At 33.7% G+C, this 20,007-nt stretch overlaps 2 protein-coding genes across 3 annotated transcripts; both read left to right on the forward strand.

Annotated features, from left to right (window-relative positions):
- Window positions 1–3,008: 3,008 nt before the first annotated feature.
- On the forward strand, window positions 3,009–4,209 carry LOC135139147 (acyl-CoA Delta-9 desaturase-like). The gene is made up of 4 exons (XM_064069271.1): window positions 3,009–3,192; window positions 3,241–3,577; window positions 3,631–3,816; window positions 3,865–4,209. Exons 1-4 carry the CDS (start codon window positions 3,057–3,059, stop codon window positions 4,112–4,114), a joined length of 909 nt encoding a protein of 302 aa, XP_063925341.1. The 5' UTR covers window positions 3,009–3,056; the 3' UTR covers window positions 4,115–4,209.
- Window positions 4,210–14,613: 10,404 nt separating this feature from the next.
- On the forward strand, window positions 14,614–15,877 carry LOC135138074 (acyl-CoA Delta-9 desaturase-like). Of its 2 annotated transcripts, none has more exons than XM_064067924.1 (4): window positions 14,614–14,810; window positions 14,857–15,193; window positions 15,242–15,427; window positions 15,477–15,877. In XM_064067924.1, the coding sequence occupies exons 1-4, from the start codon at window positions 14,669–14,671 to the stop codon at window positions 15,703–15,705; spliced, it is 894 nt and encodes a 297-aa protein (XP_063923994.1). In that variant the 5' UTR covers window positions 14,614–14,668; the 3' UTR covers window positions 15,706–15,877. The 2 variants fall into 2 exon arrangements, with proteins under 2 accessions (XP_063923994.1, XP_063923995.1); XM_064067925.1 differs by having other exon boundaries at window positions 14,753–14,814.
- The last annotated feature ends 4,130 nt before the right edge of the window (window positions 15,878–20,007 follow it).

Genomic DNA, 20,007 nt, shown 5'->3' on the forward strand with positions numbered 1-20,007 from the left:
TTTTTTCAGATTCTCGGTTTTTTTCTCTTTTTGGCTTTCAGTCCTCTGAATTTTTCAATCTAAGTTACTGAACTTTTCGGATTTTCTTGTTTTGAATTTTTCAAATTTTTTTTTCAATGTTGCAGTTTTTCATTTTTCAATTTTTCGATTTTGTAATTTTTACATTCTTCAGTTTTTCTATTTTGCATTCCTTCGATTTATTTTTGTTTTTTTTTTGTTTCTTCAGTTTCTCATTTTTTGATTTCTTTCTTTCCATTTTTCAGATTGTCGATTTTTAATTTTCCAGTTTTTGACCTTTTGAGTTTTTAAAATTTTTCATTTCCATTTTCTTCAATTTTTCGATTTTTTAGATCTCCTCTTTTGAATTGTTCATTTCCTCTTTTTTCGATTTTTCAAACTTTCGGCTCTCTAGCTGAATTTTTCAATGTCCCTCTTTTGAATTTTTCATTTCTTTTTTTTTTATTTTTTTATTTCTTCATTTTTCAATATTCCATTTTTTCTTCTTCATTTTTTAAGTTTTCGTCTTTTCAATTTCATTTCATCAATTTCTTTATTTTCATTTCCTCAATTGTTCAATTTTTCATCTTGAAATTTTACATTTTTCTAATTTCTTTCGATTTTTTAGATTCTCGATTTTTTATTTTTCCATTTTTCACCTTTTGGATTTTTCAATTTTTCGTTATTTGAACTTTTTGGGTTTCCCGTTTTAAATTTTTCAAATTTTTATACGTTTGATTTTTCGATTCTCAATTTAAAATTTCACAATTTTTTAATCTCTCAGAATTTTGATTTTTTTCATTTTTCGTTTTTTTTATTTTATCATTTTTCAATTTTTCTATTTTTTAATTGTTTTTTCAACTTTTCGACTTTTTAGATTCTCGACTTTTTATCTTTAAATTTCTTGTTTCTTCAATTTTTCGTCTATTTAAATTTTTGATTTTTCGTTTCGTTGCTTTTGATTTTTCATTTCTCCAATTTTTTCGATTTTGCAATTTTTACATTTTTGGGATGAAAAATCAAAAATCTGGAAATTCTCGGATTTTTATCCATTGAATGCTTCAATTTTTCGCTCTTTCGTAATATATATATACAGTATACATATACCGAATATAGAATCATTTTTTGAACGTAGGGATTTCACATAAAAACAAAAATTTCAAATCCGCTCCTGGAATTACTTTACTTTTTTAATGCGAAATTTATAGAAATTGAAAATTTGAAAAAGAACACTTTTGCGAAACCGCATTTGGAAAATAAAATTTTGGCGAATTAGTCAACACGTGTTTATTTTTGTTTCATTATTTGTAAATGCACAGTCCTACGCCTAGTATCCGAAGTCCCAAAAAGCCCGAATTCTGGAATCATGTTCAAATCCACAATACGGCCGTTTTTTTAAACGTGTAAGTTGTTACTGTCCTCGTTAATTATGCGTGTATGCAATATTCTGCCCTCGTGATGCCGCGTTAATAATAATGCTGAAATAATATGAAAATAAATAAGGCATAAACTCAAACAATTGATTAAATTTTCAAGATCATCTAACACTTATTAAAAAATATAGACGGGTAACAAGACTTTAGATTTCTTGACTGAAAATGATGTCAATTTTTTGCCCTTGCCGCCACGGTCACCTGATTCAAATCCAATCGAACATTCCATATTCCACTTTCTTTACTGTATTCGTTGTCAGTGTTTAGCATTTTTTCTGGTTTTAGAATTAATGCATAAACTCCCACGCTTCTCGTTTGTTATGTAACATACACCCAAGATATATATACGAAGACATAATTAACACTTTAAATACCGCTGTCCAGTTTATTGGACACAGTGGTTTTAATTTATGTATTTTGCGTAGATGGCGACACGATGCTTCCCATACCCATTTGTATATGTTCAGATCTCTGTAAAAAAATGAGAAAATATTTAACGTACAGACCGCCGTCCACTAAACTGGACAGTGCGCAAAACTCAAATTCGACATTATAATTGAATCTGTAGGTAAGCAGAGAAAAATGTTGTGCCTCGGTGGGAGTCGAACCCACATCTCTATGCTTTCCGGGCAAGTATCTTAACCACTGGACCACAGACCACTTATCTTTCTCTGCTTACCGACGTGTTTTTGTGCCGCCATAAATCTTTTGATCAAAAAAACATTGGCAGCAAGTGTTTTTATTTTTCTATCCAACCCAAAACTTGGTGCGGTAACTAACGTGTTTATTGAATAATTTTTTTAATAATTTATTTCAAGGTCCACTAATTCTAACAAAAATCACATTATGCAAGCTTGTGCATATTTTAGCATTGTTTTAGCATTGTATAAACATCTTTTTGCATTTCTTTGTTGTATACGGAAATTTGAAAGTAGTATTAGAGTAATGCACAAATGAACGTTTTTCCATGACCCGCCAAAATAGCCCCGACAAAATAGCCCAGCGACAATATAGCTCCCGACAAAATGACCCCGACAAAATAGCTCCTGATGTTTAATAAAGAATAGTGCATGTAAATATCTTTTGTTAAAATTTTGCTTCCTTGTCTGTTTCGTCATGAAGCTATTTTGTCGGGAGCTATTTTGTCAGATGCATGAAATTATTGGTACCGCGTCAATTCGTCGCGCGACAATTGATCGCAAACAACTGATCGCAGCGTCAATTGGTCGCAGCGACAACTGGCCGCATGCGACAATTGATCGCAGGCGAAAAATGATAGCGTTTATAGAGAAAATAAATAATTGTTATGAATGAGGAAAATAAAATAAAGTGCTATAGTGCAATTGTAGCTGCTATCAATTGTCGCCGCGATCAATTGTCGCGTGCGATCAATTGTGCTGCGACGAGTTGTTTGCGATCAATTGTCGCAGAATTGAAATTATTACCTCCTTGATTTTGAAATAGGTGTCCTCTAGACGTACCCTACTAATTGAATTGCATATGCAACAAAAATTTAAACACATTGTTACGCATTCTTAATTTTGCCAACGCATACTGATATAACAACAAATTTCTTGTTTGTAGTCGCAGTTGTGATCAAGTGGCGAAAAGTGTTTATCAAAAAAAATGAGCTCCCCGGCCAGCTATAAACCCCAGATAGTATGGCCCAATGTTATAGTGTTGCTTTTATATCACTATTTTAGCGTACTAGGACTGTACTACATGTTAACTATGACTCTAAAATGGCAAACTACGTTGTTCTGTAAGCACCAAGCCCCAAAAACTCACAACTTGTAATACCTTCTTTTAGTTGTTATCCTGGGACGTGCAGGGGGTCTAGGTGCCTCAGCGGGTTCCCACAGACTATGGTCCCACAAGGCCTACAAAGCGAAACTGCCCCTCAGAATCATGTTATGTGTCTTCCAAACCGTAGCTTTCCAAAATTGCATCTACGAGTGGGCTCGGGACCACCGAGTCCACCATAAATTCACGGACACCGACGCCGACCCTCACAACATCAATAGGGGCTTCTTTTTCTCCCACATGGGCTGGCTGATGGTGCGAAAACACCCGGACGTCATCAAACGAGGGAAAACCCTGGACTTGAGCGACCTGGAAGCCGACCCGGTTGTACGATTTCAAAAAAAGTAACCCAAGCTAGGGTAACTAAGTCCCAGACTACAAGGTTGACGTTTTGCAGGTACTACGTGGTTTTGGCACCCGTTTTGTGCTTTGTGTTCCCGACGATGGTGCCTTGGTATTTTTGGAATGAGGATTTGTACATTTCGTTTTGCGTAGCTGGGATGCTTCGCTATATCCTTACTTTGCATTTTACTTGGGTAGTCAACAGTGTGGCCCATACTTGGGGTACTAAGCCATACAACAGGTACTAGTTCAACACTGTAGAGTCTTGTGGTTATTTGGAGGATTTTAGGTCGATTAGACCTACCGAAAACAAACTGGCGGCGGTACTAAGTGGTGGCGAGGGTTGGCATAACTACCATCATGTTTTCCCATGGGATTACAAAGCAGCAGAATTGGGTACGTCCCCCCATAATTTGTCTGCGATTTTTATTGACATCATGGCCAAAATTGGGTGGGCGTATGATTTAAGAACTGCCTCGCCGAAAATGATAAAGGAAAGAAGAAACGAAATTGGTACTGGTTTCGAGTCGTCGTACTAGTTAAATGATCTCAATAATAGGGTTAAAAGGGATATATTAAATAATAATAATATCTTAAATGTTATTGTTACATTATATTAAAGTAATTGTAAAAACTTTTGGATTCGTTTTTCGAGTCACCCCATTTTCTCGAAAATGTGAAGAATATGCTCGTCTTTATATAATAATGATGAAATAAGAATTATAATATTCAGAACATTTTGTTCGATTGTTGTTTTGAGAAGACAAACTCATTCAAATTAAACTAATTTCTACGTGACATTATTTCGATGTATAAACATAAATAGGAATTTACGAGTAGAAGTGCAAAAAGTGCGGAGCCGTTTTTAAGTGAAACGATCAGCACAGATATCGGATAAAGGTAATGAAGAAGAGGGCAGACTCAAGAAGGCAGACAATTTTTAGTAAAGAGCCAAAAGAAAACGATGAAAATGAGGAAAAATGGAAGGAAACAAGCCAAAGGAAAAGGAAAAGGAATAAAGGATGCAGATAGGGAAATCGGAAAAAGGGAAGCTGGTACAAAATTAGGAGAAAAAGGGGTGAAGGTACTGTTTTGGAATGTCCAAGGGTTGCGAAAAAAGGAAAAGGAGTTCTGGGACTACATGGGAAAATTTGATGTGGTGGGTTTAGTAGAGACATGGGTACAAAAAGAAAACTGGGAGAGATTTGAAGAGATACTACCACAAGAATATGTTTGGGAATGCCAAGGGGCGACAAAGGAAAAGAAAAAGGGGAGAGCAAAAGGGAAGTAATAATAAAAACGGACTAATGAAGATAGTAATACAGCTGGATAACAATCGACGGGAAATAATAATCGTTTATAGAAAGAAAATGGAGGAAACCAAGATAAACATAGAAAAGGAAACAAAAGAAAAATGAGATGAAAAAATACTTATAGGAGGGAATTTTAACACAAGACTGGGCGATAAGGGGACAAGAATAACAGATAAAGAAAAGGGAGAGAAAAGAGGGTCAAAACACAAAGCAAATAACAAAGAAGAGAACATATTGTGGAAGATAATAGAAGAAAGTGATGGGAAATTTTAAAAGGAAACAGGGAAGGAGATAAAGAAGAAGAATGGACGTACGTAGGGGCTAAGGGAGAATCAATTATAGACTATGGGATTGTCAACGAAGAGGCGTGGGAAGAAATAGAGACTTTCAAAGTGGGGGAAAGGGTAGAATCAGACCACATGCTAGGTACTAGAAATAAAAATCAAAGGAAAAGAGTAAAAAAAAAACGCGAGTGCAACTGAAAAAAAAAATGGAAGAAAGAGAACAAACAAAGCAAGGACAAGAGCCGTTGATGGAAATGATGAAGCAACTAACGGAAGAATTGAAACAACTGAGAGAAGAAAACAGAGGGGTAAAAAAAGAATTACAGACAATAAATGGAATACTAGAAAGAGAAGGATGGAGAGAAAAGGAGAGAAGCTTCGAAGAAAGAATCAATAATTTAGAGAAGAAGTTGGAAAAAAAGAGAGGCAAGAAAGAAGAAACAAATTCATAATTACGGGTATGGAAATAAGGGAAAAAACTGATGCAAAAGAAGTACCTAGAGGAATTTTTGAAAAAAGAAATTGAGATAAAAGTAAAAGTGTTGGAAACAATAATTATAGGGAAAGAGGAAAGCAAGAAAATACTGTTAAGACACTTTGGGAGGAAAAACAAGAGGTGATGAAGAACAAAAATAAACTCAGAGGAAAGAGATTATATATTGATAATAATTGGACAGTACAAGAGCAAAAAATTCAAAAAGGAATTAGGGAGGTAGCTAAAGAGGAAAGAAAAAAAGGATTCTCAACAAGGGTGGGATATAAGAAGCTGGAAGTAGGGGACAAAATGTATACATGGAATGAAAATAAAGGAAAATTGGAAGAAAAATGTCTCAAATCAAGTCAGCACTAACCGAAGTAAGAAACACAAAGGGGAGGGGTAGTAATGATGGGACAAATAAAGACTTTAGGTTTAAGAATGTAGATTTTGTACATAATAGGGGAATGGGAAAGACGAATGGGGAAGATAAACGTGGTTTAAAATTACTCTTTTGGAATATTGCGGGTTTGAAAAAGAAAGATAATTTACTTTGGAACTACGTGAAAAATTTTGATTTTGTGGGACTAACAGAAACATGGATACTAGAGAGAGACTGGAACAAACTGAAAGACGTGTTGCCAAAGGAATTTCAGTGGAAATTGCAAGGGGCAAAAAAAGAAAAACGCAAGGGTAAACAAAAGGTGGAATCATAACAGGAGTGAAGAAAGATATAAAAGAAATAGAAGAGGGGGCATGGGCGCCCATAGGGGGGGGCCAGGGGGGGGCGATGGCCCCCCCTGAGATTCTGCGTCAATTTCCTTTTTATTTGTCAAAATTAAACTTCAGCACATTTGTAAGAGTAGGTACATGCCCTACACTTTCAGTTTTATTGCCACACAAACACAGAAATGTGACAAACTTAGACCATCTGGTTTTGAAGCCCTGTGTTCGGCCCAGATTTGCCTGGAAACATCATAAATCTATCCTTTTTAACCGGTACTGAATTATGGGTTGTTTCGTTATTTGCTTTTTACAGTTATTACAACACAAGAGCAAACATTTTATTGCTTACGTCCAAAAATTCATTCCGTTTTCACTTTTTTACTGCGGTGAAGTGACGTGTAAAGACGAACAGTTGTTAAACCGGCGTTTTGTTGACTATACTTTTTATTATTTATTTATTTATTTCAAAATACAAGCGTAAGTACTCTTGATTAAATGTCTGTTTAAATTTTAAATTTAATATTTTATTTAAAAACAAAGAAATATGGATATTTAAAATTTCTTCAAGAGAAAAATTACAAATACTGATGATGATACTTCAGCTAATAAGAAGTATAAAATAAGCGGTGTTATTTATTACTACTGATGGCGGGTTTTCAGAGTAGCCATCGATTTCGAGTGGAAATTTCGGTTGCTCCAGAACTGTTTCACCAGTGGGCGTGCGAACTACAACACAGATAGCATAGAAAATTATTTTGGCACTTTTATTCCATACCTGGATCATTTCGTTCTTTCCTTAACGACATGATTTTCCGAAACTAAAGTGTCATCATACTCATTATTTTCCTTACATCCAAAGAATGTACATAACTTAAAACCAAGTTGCTTTAAAGGGTTGGGTGAATTTTACTCCACTGACAATTTATCAGAAATCCAAAATTGGCAGGATTTTGTAAAAATAAAAAAACTTGACAGTAGTATTTGAGAGAGAGAGAGAGTTAATGCCGAAGAAACATCAGTTGATAGAGTAATTGACGATTTTGGCCAAGAAAAAAGAAATTAGCAATTTGCTTTTGATTAATTTTATATTTTTATAACTTTTTAATTTTAATATTTTACACTGTTTTGTTAATAATAAGAATAATGATATTGTAGCGTTATTTGCGAGTAGATTTGATTAACGTAGTTGATGATTAAAATATATATTTATAATAGTAAAGATTTATATCATTATATTATTTATATACAGGGTGTTATTGAAAGGTACGTACAACAAAATGCACAGTTCTTCGCGAAGTCTAAGAAGTCGGAAAAACTTATTTTATGTTATCAAAATTATAACGGGAAAATTAACCCTTATCCAATCTCTTTAGACGCTACTGAACGATAAATAGGTAAAATTAATTTATTTTAGTAAATCCTAGCAACTGTAACAATAAAACTTTTGTCAAGACTAAATGTTGCTACGGAAACGAAAGATGATCTTTTTAATAGAAGCGTACAACGAATTTGGACATAAACTTTAATATTTTTTATCTCTAAAAGGAGAACACTTTTACCTGAACTTTTTTTAACTTTTAGCACCTATACTTCGAGACCAATTGCCGATTTTATTTTGTACGTACCTTTCAATAACAGGCTGTATACAAGAACAGTGTATATTACAAAAATTTCAGGGTGGCCCCCCCTGAGAAAGGTTTCTATGGGCGCCCATGAGAGGGGGCAATAGAAATGGAAGGCATAGTGGAAAGAAAACTGACTGTAAATAAAAAAAGATGGAGAATCTGCACAATATATAGTAGAGGAATGAGAAACACGAAACAAGAAATACAAGAAAAAATCGAAGAGTCCGAGGAAGAATTTCTACTGTTAGGAGAGGACTTTAATGCCAGAATAGGGAACAAAAGCAGAGAAGAAGATGGAGAATACACAGGAAAATCGAAAGATAAAGTAGAAAACAAAGACGAAAAATTGTTATTGGAGTTAATTGAAGAAAGAGGTTGGAAAGTCTTGAATGGGGTAAAGGAAGGGGACGAGGAGGGGGAATTTACCTGTATAGGTAAAAGAGGGGAATCGGTAATAGACTACGTAATAGTAAACGGATTAACAGCAGAAGAGTGGACTCCGATCACATGCCACTAGAAGTAAAAGTGAGGGACATAAGTAGAGGGAGCTAATGCTTAAGTAATGAAGTAGGAAAAGAGAAGAAGATATGGGTATGGAATGAAAAAGGAATTGACCATTATTAAAAAAAATGTTGGAAGTGGAATTTAAAGAAAAAGGAACTGAAAAGAAAGTGGAAGAATTAAAAAGACAAATTGAAAAAGCAGCCATAAGAAAAGAAATTGTAACGAGAAATTTAGAAAAGAGCAACAGATGGTGGGATAGCATATGCAGAGATTTAAAAACAGAAGCAAGGAAATGTTTACGAAGGTGGAAAAAGGGGAAAGTTATAAAAGAAGAGCACTGGCAAGCAAAAAATGATTATAGAAAACGATGCAAAGAAAAGAAAGAAGAGATACAGCAAAAAGAAGAAGAAAAAATTAAAGCCATAAGAACTGAGCAAGAGGTATGGCAGCATATAAATAAAGAACGGAAGAACAAAATCACGATTAGTGAAGACATACCTATAATACAGTGGAAGAAGCATTTTATGAAACTGTGGAATGGAAAGGAAGAGAGAATTGTAGTGCAAGATATGTAGTAAAACCGGGATTGGTGGTAGAGAAAGGGAGGCTGAGATTCGAGTAGAGGAAGTAGGAAAACAAGTAGGAAGACTGAAAAGAGGAAAAGCACCGGGGAGGGATGGGTTGGTAAATGAAGTGTGGATATTTGGGACGTATGGGATGATTGAAAGATTGAGCGAGTTAATGAATGATGTGTGGACGGGTAAAGGTTTTCCCAGGGAATGGAGAGTAGGACAAATATGCCCAATTCATAAAAAGGGTAGTAAAGAAAAGGTAGAGAATTCTCGGGGAATAACTCTCCTAAATACGGCATATAAACTGTACGCAATGGTGTTAAATGAAAGGTTGGTGACAGAGATGAACGAAAAGAGTATATTACCGGAAAGTCAAGAGGGATTTAGAAGAGGTAGAGGCGCTATGGACAATGTATAATCCCGCATCATGTAATAGAAAAAGAGTTAAAGGAAGGAGGTCGGGTATATGCACTGTTTGTAGACCTAAGAGCCGCGTTTGATACGGTAGACGAGAGTGTTTGTGGGAATACATGGAGAGAAGAGGACTGAGTGAAGTTAATTACAGCAGCAAGAGAGATTTATAGAGAGACAGTGACTAGTGTGAAAGTGGGAGGAGTAGAAAGTGAAATGTTTTCTACGACGAAAGGATTGAAACAGGGATGCCCATTAAGTCCCAGTCTGTTTGCTTGTTACATAAGCGATATTGAGGAAATGTTTAGAGGAGTACAAACGGGAGGAATTGTGGTGGGGAGAGAAAAGGTATGGTGTTTGGCATTTGCAAACGATTTGGTAACATTGGCGAAGGATGAATGTGGAATGAATGAGATGAAAAAAAATCTGCAAAGATACTTTAAAAGAAAGACACTGGAGGTAAATGTAGAAAAAACAAAAATGATGGTGCTTAGAAAAAAATGGAGAAAAGGGGAGGAAAAAGTGTGGCGTTGGGAAGATCGAATCATAGACACAGAAAAGAAATTTAAATATTTAGGATTTAAGTTTACAATAACAACTAACACGGTAAAAGCACACATAAGAGAAAGAAGGATCAAATCAATGCAGATAATGGTAATGGTGTGGAGTATAGGTGAGAGAATATTTGCACATGACGTAAGAAGAAGGATGAAAATGTTTGATAGTTTAGTTAGGAGTGTATTAATGCATGGAGTGGAGATATGAGGATGGAAGGAATATGCAGAGATGGAAGCAGTACAAGAAAAATATTCGAGGTGGATGTTAGGGCTACGGAAAGAGACGCCAGGCTATATAGTAAGAGACGAATGTAAACGAGAGAAATTAAGAGTATACACTGGGAAAAGAGCTGTAAAGTGTGATGAAAGATTGAAAGAAAGAGAGGAATGTAGGATATTCTATGAATGCTGGAAGGAAGAAAAAAGGAAGCAGGTAAAGAACATCACAAGGGTAGACAAGGATATTATGAAAGACGCATGGATGGAAATAGAGAGAAAGAGAGAAATCGGGGTGAGTATGAGAGAAGAGTTGTGTATGCGTGACAGAGACATAGATAAACAAGAGAGAAGAGCGAGTGTAAGTAAATCTAGGTACAATGCAGACTATAGAAAGATAATAACAGAAACAATACCAAAGTACCTAGACAGAGAAAGCGCGAAAGAAAAAAAATAATTGCGAGATTTAGGTGTGAAAATGAAGAAAGAAATAATAAGTTTTGGGTAAGCGAAGGTGAGAGAATGTGTAGGATGTGTGGAGAAGGGCGAGAGACGATAGAGCACATGCTGCTTGACTGTGAGGAGAGCAGAGAAAGAGAGGAGAGTGTGACAGAGATATTGAATGAAGACGGAAGAGGGGTGGAATGGATGAAAGAAGTGGAGAGGACAAGAGTAAGGCTGGGGTAAGGGGGATGGGGTAAAGGAAAAAAAATGAGTTATTTGGTTTATAAAATGTATTTATTTGGTTTTTGTTAATTAGGAAAAAATTGTAGTGTCAAGAATCTTTTAAGCCCGTAGGGTAAAAAATAAGCACTTACTGGTAAAGGATGAAGTACCAAAAAGTACACACACAGAGAGAGAGAACAATTTTTGGATGGACGAAACTGACAGAAGGTGTCGGATATGTTGGAGAGAGGGATAAACAATAGAGCATATGATGGAAGGAAGGGAAGTATTAAGAGAATCGCAGGAAAGTAGGAAAGAAGTGCTAAACGAGGATGGAAGTGGACTGGATAAAATAAGTTCGGAAGATAAGGGAACAATTATTATTATATAAAACTAATCTTATTAAGCCTGTAGGGCAAATAATAAATGAATACTACTATAAACATAAATAAACACTTGAGCGTCAGATCGCGATTACCTAGTGTAGTAGGACAAAGGTTGTTAGAGATGGATTATTTTAAGTTCAACATGGTGAATCATCAGAATCTGACAACCGACTGTCAGTCAGTAGCGTAACGTGCACACTTCAGAAGGGGGTGGTTTTTAAAATTATTTTTTTAAATCGCAAACACAATACGCGGAAACATAAACTTAAGTGAACTGGTCAACACTCTAGCACGAATGCGGGTACCCATAGAAAGTAGAAAAGTTCACTATGACAGAGAAACGATGACGGAAGCCTCTGAGGGTGTAACCTCAAAGAAAACTAGACGTTGCGTAAACATTTTTTTAGCCTACAATCCGCTTTTTAACAATGACTCATTTTATGTTAAACAAAGTTTATTTTCAAGACTATTACACATTGGTTTATTACCTAGTTAAAAATATCAAATGAAACAAAAAAATAAGTCACTTTGTGTAAGTGTGTGATTTACCACGATGCGACGTTGTATGTATTATTCATGTTTTAATAAAATATCTATTTGAATTTACAAAATTTTCTATTTTTGTAACCTGGTTTAATTTTCCACCAACTTGGTGTTACAATATCATGCAAATTATTTGAAATCACTATTGTTTATCAGGCGAAAGGTACTTATGGTTTAACACAGCACGATATTACACCCATATAATTACAACCAAAACAATAAGGGTAAACATGGTTTGATGTTAGTTTTCTTTTAAACAGTATTACAAAACAAACGCATAGACAAAACAATCGTATGGAAGTAGGAAGTAGGACATGCGGAGGGCGGCTGCAGGGAATCTATCTTTCTATGTTTGTCACCTGTGTCATTATCATTTCCGACCAAGGATATTCCACATATACATATGAATGACTTCCTGAGCCTAAGCTGAGGTAGTATAGTAATCGAGTCCATCCTGCGACTTGCCACTTTCATTTGTCGACATTAATTGAAGACCCCTAGAATTGGGAAAAAGTGGTCCTCTTTTTCCGTCTGTCCGTCGTCTGTGTCAGTTTTTATTAGACAGAATGACCGCCCCAAGTGTTATCAATCTAGTTTTCGCAAGGGATATAGCACAACGATAGCTCTAGCTTCTGTTATCGATGATTGCCTGATTGAACTTGACAGAAACCACGCAAGTATTGTAACTCTTTTGGATTATTCAAAAGCTTTTGATACTTTGGACCACCACCTCCTCTGCACAAAACTGGAATATTATGGGTTCGATCAAATTTCTGTTTCTTTTTTTAAATCATATTTACAAAATCGACATCAACAAGTTGTAACCGAGTCTGGTAAATCTAAAATTGTCTTAATAACATCAGGCGTACCGCAAGGCTCGGTCTTAGGCCCAATTCTTTTTACTATATATACTTCCCAATTGTTGCAGATACCTTCAGTATCTAAAAAGAGAGCCTTTGCAGATGACACCCAAATGCAACATCATTTCCTACCTAACGAAGTTGATACAGCATCTAACCATATAAATAATGACGTACAAAATATAGCAAATGTTTCATCTGATATTAACCTCCAACTGAATATGAATAAATGCAAAGTTATTTGCTTCGCTCCCCGAAAATTTAAAAATGTTCTTTATGACAATATTAATGTTAAATTTGATAATATAAAACTACCAGTTTTACATACTGTAAGAAATTTGGGATTGGTGATTGATGACGATATTCGTTTTAAGACCCATATTTCTAACATTATTAAAAAATCTTATGTAGCATTGAAACTTCTTTATTCAAATTACCTTTTACTCAATTTTAAATTGAGGAAGAAATTATGTGAGTCTCTTGTCTTGTCATATATAAATTATTGCCTAGTAATATATTACCCATGTCTTGACAGTATTGATAAATACCGTCTTCAAAAAATCCAAAATAATTGTTGTCGTTTCATTTTTGGTTTGAGGAAATTTGATCATGTGTCTCAGAAAATCTGTGAGCTCGGTTGGATGAAAATTGACAAATTGTTTCAGTATCACCTATCTATCTTTGCTTTCAAGTTATTTTCCTCTAACTCTCCGCCGTACTTGCGTTGTAAATTTCATACAAGAAAAAGTATGTTAAACTCAAGTCTTCCATTAAGGAATCTTAAAGAACTGTCAATGCCAAAGCATTATACATCTATCTTTCAGAGATCTTTCACGTACAATATTATCAAAGTTTACAATAAATTTTTATTACAGTTTAATTCAAGTTCTTCCATCAATTGTTTTAGGAAAAAAATTAAAAAATGCTTGGTTAATACTTAGGTTTAAGTTTATTATTGTGGTTCTCTTGCTTGTTGTTAATTTTTTGTTATTATTATTATTATTTGTATAAATTTAGTTTCTAATTATGGATCATTTAATTTAGATTTAATTAGTTTAATTTGTTTAATTTGATCATTACCTAGCTGACTCCTGTCTATATATTTAATCCGTTTTTCTGTACAAACTGTTTGGTTAGTTTTATTTTCTTGTAAATCTAAGGTTAAGTGGAATAGCCTATGGCTAGATTTGGCCTATTATTATTTAATAAAGTCCTATTATTATTATTATTATTATAATCACTCTGCAAAAACATACAAAAACAAATCGGGACGGCAGACAGACGGACAGACAGAATTGAGATAGGGCGGGTGGGTGGGGTTTATCTTTTGCCTTTTTTTTAATATATGCAGCCATCTTTCATAAGAAGAAACTTAAAACATAGTTAAATGAGCCATTGCAAAATCGATATTTCCTTATACAAATTTTCCATTTTAAACATTTTTTAAGTTTCATGTTATGAAAAGAAGTCTACATAATTATATTAAAACAGAAAGGCAAACTGCAATTATTATCGGTCAGTCCAACTGCATTTAAAATAGTAATGATGAAACCATCCATGATCTAAAGTATATTCGGTTGCCTACTTAGTCTTCGAAAATGATTACCCTTTTATAATAACCTCCTTGGAAAAAAATTAAAATTGCCACGTCCATTATCTACACCATTTAACAACAACTAAAAATTGCCCATTAATCCAAATCTTATCGAAAACTAAGCATTAGTCGCATGTAAGTCGTTTCGCTATCAATTCCCACAACAAAATTTTATAAATATCGCATGTAAAATTACTCATTCTTAAACATAACAACGTAATTATTAAACAAGGCTCTTTGCAATATCGTTATCAAGTAAGTGGTGTCATTTTAAAAATTATTACCTCGGAATGAAATTGCCGCCGTTGGTACTTTTTATCAGTGACTACGAGTAAGTCCAGTACAAACCACTACTTTTAAAATGGAAGCTAAATCCCCATCCAACAATAAACCCCAAATTGTGTGGCCAAACGTCATCGTAATTTCATTGTACCATTACATCGCCCTTCAAGGGTTATTTTATCTAGTCACTTGTAACATCAAATGGCAGACATTTTCATTCAGTAAGTACAAACTTAAGTCAAAAGTTTACAAACAACAAGGTTTTAGCTGTAATAATGGCAATGGCGTCGGGTCAAGGCATCACTTCAGGCGTCCACAGACTATGGGCCCATAAATCCTACAAGGCTAAGTTGCCTTTAAGACTACTTCTATGTTTTTTGCAAACTGTAGCTTTCCAAAATAGCATCTACGAGTGGTCCCGGGACCACCGAGTCCACCACAAATTCACAGACACCGACGCCGACCCCCACAACATCACCAGAGGGTTCTTTTTCTCCCACATGGGGTGGCTGATGATGCGAAAGCACCCAGACGTGGCCAAAATGGGCAAACTCGTGGACATGAGTGACCTAGAAGCGGATCCGGTTGTCCAGTTCCAGAAAAAGTAAAGCCAAAAGACGCAAAACGTAGAAATTTTGGTTGCTTTTTCCAGGTTCTATGTGGCTTTGGCACCAATTTGTTGCTTCATTTTACCAACGGTTGTACCGTGGTATTTCTGGAACGAGGATCTGTATACGTCGTTTTGTACCGCTGGAATGCTGCGCTATGTCTTTACTTTGCATGTGACTTGGTTGGTCAACAGTGCGGCTCATATGTGGGGTTCTAAACCATATGATAGGTACTAGTAAGGTACTGATGAAGTACTGCTACACAGTGGAGTTCTTTAGGTCCATTAAACCGTCGCAGAACTCCTGGGTGTCGCATCTCACGCAGGGTGAAGGGTGGCATAATTACCACCACGTCTTTCCATGGGACTACAAAGCGGCGGAATTGGATGTCTACAGTGGTAACATAAGTACGGCTTTTATTGACCTGATGGCGAAAATTGGGTGGGCGTACGATTTGAAGACCGCTTCGTCTGTTCTAGTACAACAAAGGATGGAAAGAACTGGGTGAAAGTATGGTTAAGGTTGCTCAAATGTTGTAACTTTGTGAAGAAGTTTAATATTTTTTCGGTATTTTGTTAAACTTAAATTAAAAATAAACAGGCAGTTATTTAACATTATCGGTAATAAGTACAGTAATAACTGATAAGACATATTATAATTAAGTAAATGTAAATAAAATATGGTGCAAATTAAATCTTGATTAAAACAATATACAGGGTGACTTTTAATAAGTTTTAATATATACGAAACACTGGAATAGCGTCTTCCTTACAAGAAAATATAAGAGAATTTCCTTAATATTGGTTTTTATTTATTTCCTATATCACAGCACCTAACACTAGGACAAATTTGTCGTTTTTAAACAGTAAACAAATCCATTGATAAGAATATTAGCAAGCAGAAGGTCAACTTTTACGTAATCCACCTGCACGTGAACAATGGGTCATTTTATGTTAAATGAATTAGGTATTGTTCATAGATAGGTACCTGCTGAGTTTATGTCATTTAGATTACCTACTTAATGACTTTAAATCTATTCTACGAACAAAGTTCATTGTCAAGACCACTGCAAATTAATGTGTTTGTTAAAAATTTTCAAATAAACAAAAAGTAAATCACTGTAAAACTTCAAAGTCTGTGCAAAGATTTCACTGCCTCTTTTTATAGTTTGTTATACAAATGAATATTATCCATTCATGATCTTTATATAGTAAAGTAGACTTTGATATTTTTTCTTGAAAAATTGAGTATTGAAAACTTTAAAAATTGAGAAATCCAAGCATCAAAAAATAGTAAAATCGAAAAATGTAAAATTTAAAAAGTCCAAAAATCGAGAAATAAAAGAAAAGAAAAATCAAAAATTTAAAAATTCTAAAAATTCTAAAAATTGAAAAATTGAAATATCGAAAAATTGAAGAATTGGGAAATCGAACCACCAACAAAAAAATCAAAAAAAACAAAAAGCTAAAATTCAAAAATAAAAAAATTGAACATTCGAAAAGCCAAAAAGTCGAAAAATTATAACATCGGAATGTTCAAAAACTGAAACATCGAGAAATCAAAACATCAACAGTAGAGGAGACAAAAAATCAAAAAATTAAGAAATCAAATTAGACCAAAATTGAAAAATCGAAAAGTTAATAATTGAAAAATTGAAACATTTTAAATAAAAAAAATCGGTAAACCGAAAAATTGAAAAATCTAAAAATCGAGAAATTGAACAATCTAAAAATTAAACAATTTAAAAATCGGAGAATTGGAAAACCAAAAAATCTAAACCGAGAACTTGAAAAATCGAATAATTGACACATCAGAACATCAAGGAAAACAAAAAAAAATGGAAAAATTGAAGAACCGAAACATTGCAAAATCCCAGAACTGCAATACTGAAAAACTGAGAAATGGAAGGAAAATTGAAAAATCGGAAAAGTGAAAAAATCCAAAACTGAAACATTAAAAAATTCAGAAATCGAAAAATTGAAAAATCACAATTGAAGAAAGAATTGAAAAATCGAGAAATAGGGAAATGGGAAAATCAAAAAATCAGTTAATCGAAAAATTGAGAAATTGAAAAATTTAGAAACGTCAAAAATTGAAACCTGAAAAATAAAAAAACTTAAAAATCGTAAAACTGAAACATCAGAAAATTGAGAAATTGAAAAATGAAGAAATTCTAGAAATCGAAGAATCGATAAATTGAAAAATCCCAACAGCAATATGTCGAAAAATTGAGAAATCGAGCAAAACTGAAGTATCGTAAAGATAATAAATTGAAAAACTGAAAATTTTTGAAAAAAAAATCGTATCAAAAACTAAAAATTCAAAAAATCGAGAAATTGAACAATCAAAAAATCAAAACATTGAAATCCCAGTAAGTTGATAAATAGGAAAATTTAAAAAACAAAAATTTTTAAAATCCAAGAATTGAACAACAAAAAAAATCTAAGCCTGAAAACTCAGAAAATCGAATGATCGAGAACTCAAAACATTAAAGAAAACAAAAAATCTAAAATTTAAAAATTCGACAAATTGAAAAATCATGGAACTGAAAAATCGAAAAGTCGAGATAGTGAGAAATCTAAAAACCTACAACTTTAAAAACTGAAAAATTAAAATATCGAAAAATTTAAAAACCGAGAAAACACAATATCAAAAATTTGAAAAATTGAAGAAACGAAATATTGCAAAATTCCATTGAAAAACCTAAAATTGGAAGGAAAATTAAAGAATCGAAACAGTGAAAAAATCCCAAACTGAAACATTGAAAAATTGAAAAATGGAGAAATGGGAAAATCAAAAAAATTGGTCTAAGAGTTTAGACAGTACTTCCCTCGCTATCGGAAACGTGACGACTGCATGCCTATTATGTTTTTTTTTTCACACTAGATTTTAAAACATTCGGTTTTGTAGTTCCTGATTAAATCAATAAAATAAATTTGCGCATTCATTAAATTTTTTGAGTCACCCTATATATCCGAATCCAAAAAATATGAATGAGATGATAAATTACACGAACAGACTCATCATATTTTGTAAATTTTAAATAGGATTATACGGCAAACTTTTGAGGTGAAGTCATCAATTTTTTAGAGGGGATAAGTCAATATATTGTGATTAAAACGGTCTTGGTTTAAAAACAAAAAAATATTGTTCGTCTATAAAACAGGCTCGTCTTAGACAAAGTATTCGTAAAAAAATATGTCGTAAAAAAATTTACGTATGCTGGTCCCGACTGCGATTATGGTTTAAATATTTTTTAGAAAATCCTGTCATGGATGTAGAAACATTTGTGACAGCCAAAGAGGTTTTTTGAATTTAGACCAAATTGAAATAGACACTAGGCAACAGGCATATTTGGGCAAAAGAAAGAGAAATTAGAGTTACGGCTTCAAATTTTGGACGTATTTACAAACTTAGACCGACTACAACAACAGCTAAAACTGTGGAGTCTCTGTTGTACAGTACATTTAGAGGTAATAGTCATACATACTATGGACAACAAAGTGAGGAAAAAGCTGTCAAGTGTTTTGAAATAAATAAAAATATAAAAACTGAGCGGTGTGGCTTGTTTATTTCAAAACAATTTCCTTATTTAATTTGGCTGCTAGTCCAGACAGGGTTCTAGAGGATAGGAGTGCATTAGTCGAAATTAAATGCCCTTCAAAATCGTAAGATTTGTCTCCCGAAGAAGCGGTTAGAAAAAAAAAATCATATTTTGTACATTGACAGGCAGAGAATTGAAACTAAAAAAAAAAAATCATGATTACTACTTTCAAGTCCAGGGACAAATGCTTGTTACGGGTATTTCACAAGTTTATTTTGTTGTGTGGACACCCAAAGGAATAAATATAGAAAAAATTTATAAAGACGAAGAAATATGTAAAAAGATGGCAGATAAAATTGGCAGATTTTATTTTGGCGCATTATTGCCCGAAATAATTGATTTAAGAAGAAAGAGGAACCTGCCTTTGCGAGAGATTTTTTTTAAATAAATAAAATTTGTTTCTATTTTTTTATGTACTTTAATAATTTATTAGGAGTACATTTTTCATCACCAAGACTTGCATATTTTTATTATAAATATATTTGGAAATGATCTCTCGGCAAATGAAAACATATACGAGCACTTTTTTCGAGTAAATAATGAAGGGAGAAGTTACTGGGCGTAGGGCTTTTTTAAAACACCTCCTTTCTGGGATAAGTAGTAGATACACTTAGCTACTTATACGTGTTAAACAAAAGCTGCATTTTATATATTTTTTATTATTATTATAAATATGCTTATTAGTTTTATTAATTAACAAAGCAAAATATATATTAACAATAATATTACAATGAATTTTTAGTAATCATGTGTATTGAATTCAGGATCCTGATTGGAGTAAAAATATTATAGTTCCCCAGTTTTAATTCGGTTTTATGATAGTACCTCATTGCGTAAAAGTTAATTTCCTTAACAATAGATTACTACGGCCGGTCCTGGCGGCTTGTTATAAAACTGAGTTCCTTGCCATAAATTAGGAAAATCAGCCGAGAACGCTAACAATCAGCTTATGGTAGAGCAGGCGATAAGGGTTTTACCTGGAAAGTCGCTTCCGTAAATTTTAGTGGCGCTCCTATCGGCCAAGTACTGAACTAACTGCTCAAATTCTGTCGAATTGATACCCATTTTTTTCAATAATTGTTACTTTTTGTTAAAAACTCTGCTAACCAATAGATCATTAATTTTCCTCTGATATTCCTGTTAAAATTATTCGACGTATTTTGCATTAATTTGTGGTATATTTTGATTTTAATAAACACATTATTA

The sequence above is a fragment of the Zophobas morio genome, unplaced genomic scaffold (assembly GCF_036711695.1).
Source record: "Zophobas morio isolate AGI-343-1 ecotype UQ-CSIRO unplaced genomic scaffold, CSIRO_AGI_Zmor_V1 ptg000030l, whole genome shotgun sequence".
Classification (NCBI taxonomy): Eukaryota; Metazoa; Arthropoda; class Insecta; order Coleoptera; family Tenebrionidae; genus Zophobas; species Zophobas morio.

What these genes read in the sequence shown, in the direction of transcription:
- LOC135139147 (XM_064069271.1), top strand. Translation starts at nt 3,057, where the DNA reads ATGAGCTCCCCGGCCAGCTATAAACCCCAGATAGTATGGCCCAATGTT. An exon ending in ATGGCAAACTACGTTGTTCT is followed by an intron (nt 3,193 to 3,240) that starts GTAAGCACCAAG and finishes ACCTTCTTTTAG; the next exon opens with TTGTTATCCTGGGACGTGCA. An exon ending in GTTGTACGATTTCAAAAAAA is followed by an intron (nt 3,578 to 3,630) that starts GTAACCCAAGCT and finishes GACGTTTTGCAG; the next exon opens with GTACTACGTGGTTTTGGCAC.
- LOC135138074 (XM_064067924.1), top strand. Translation starts at nt 14,669, where the DNA reads ATGGAAGCTAAATCCCCATCCAACAATAAACCCCAAATTGTGTGGCCA. An exon ending in ATGGCAGACATTTTCATTCA is followed by an intron (nt 14,811 to 14,856) that starts GTAAGTACAAAC and finishes ACAAGGTTTTAG; the next exon opens with CTGTAATAATGGCAATGGCG. An exon ending in GGTTCTAAACCATATGATAG is followed by an intron (nt 15,428 to 15,476) that starts GTACTAGTAAGG and finishes GGAGTTCTTTAG; the next exon opens with GTCCATTAAACCGTCGCAGA.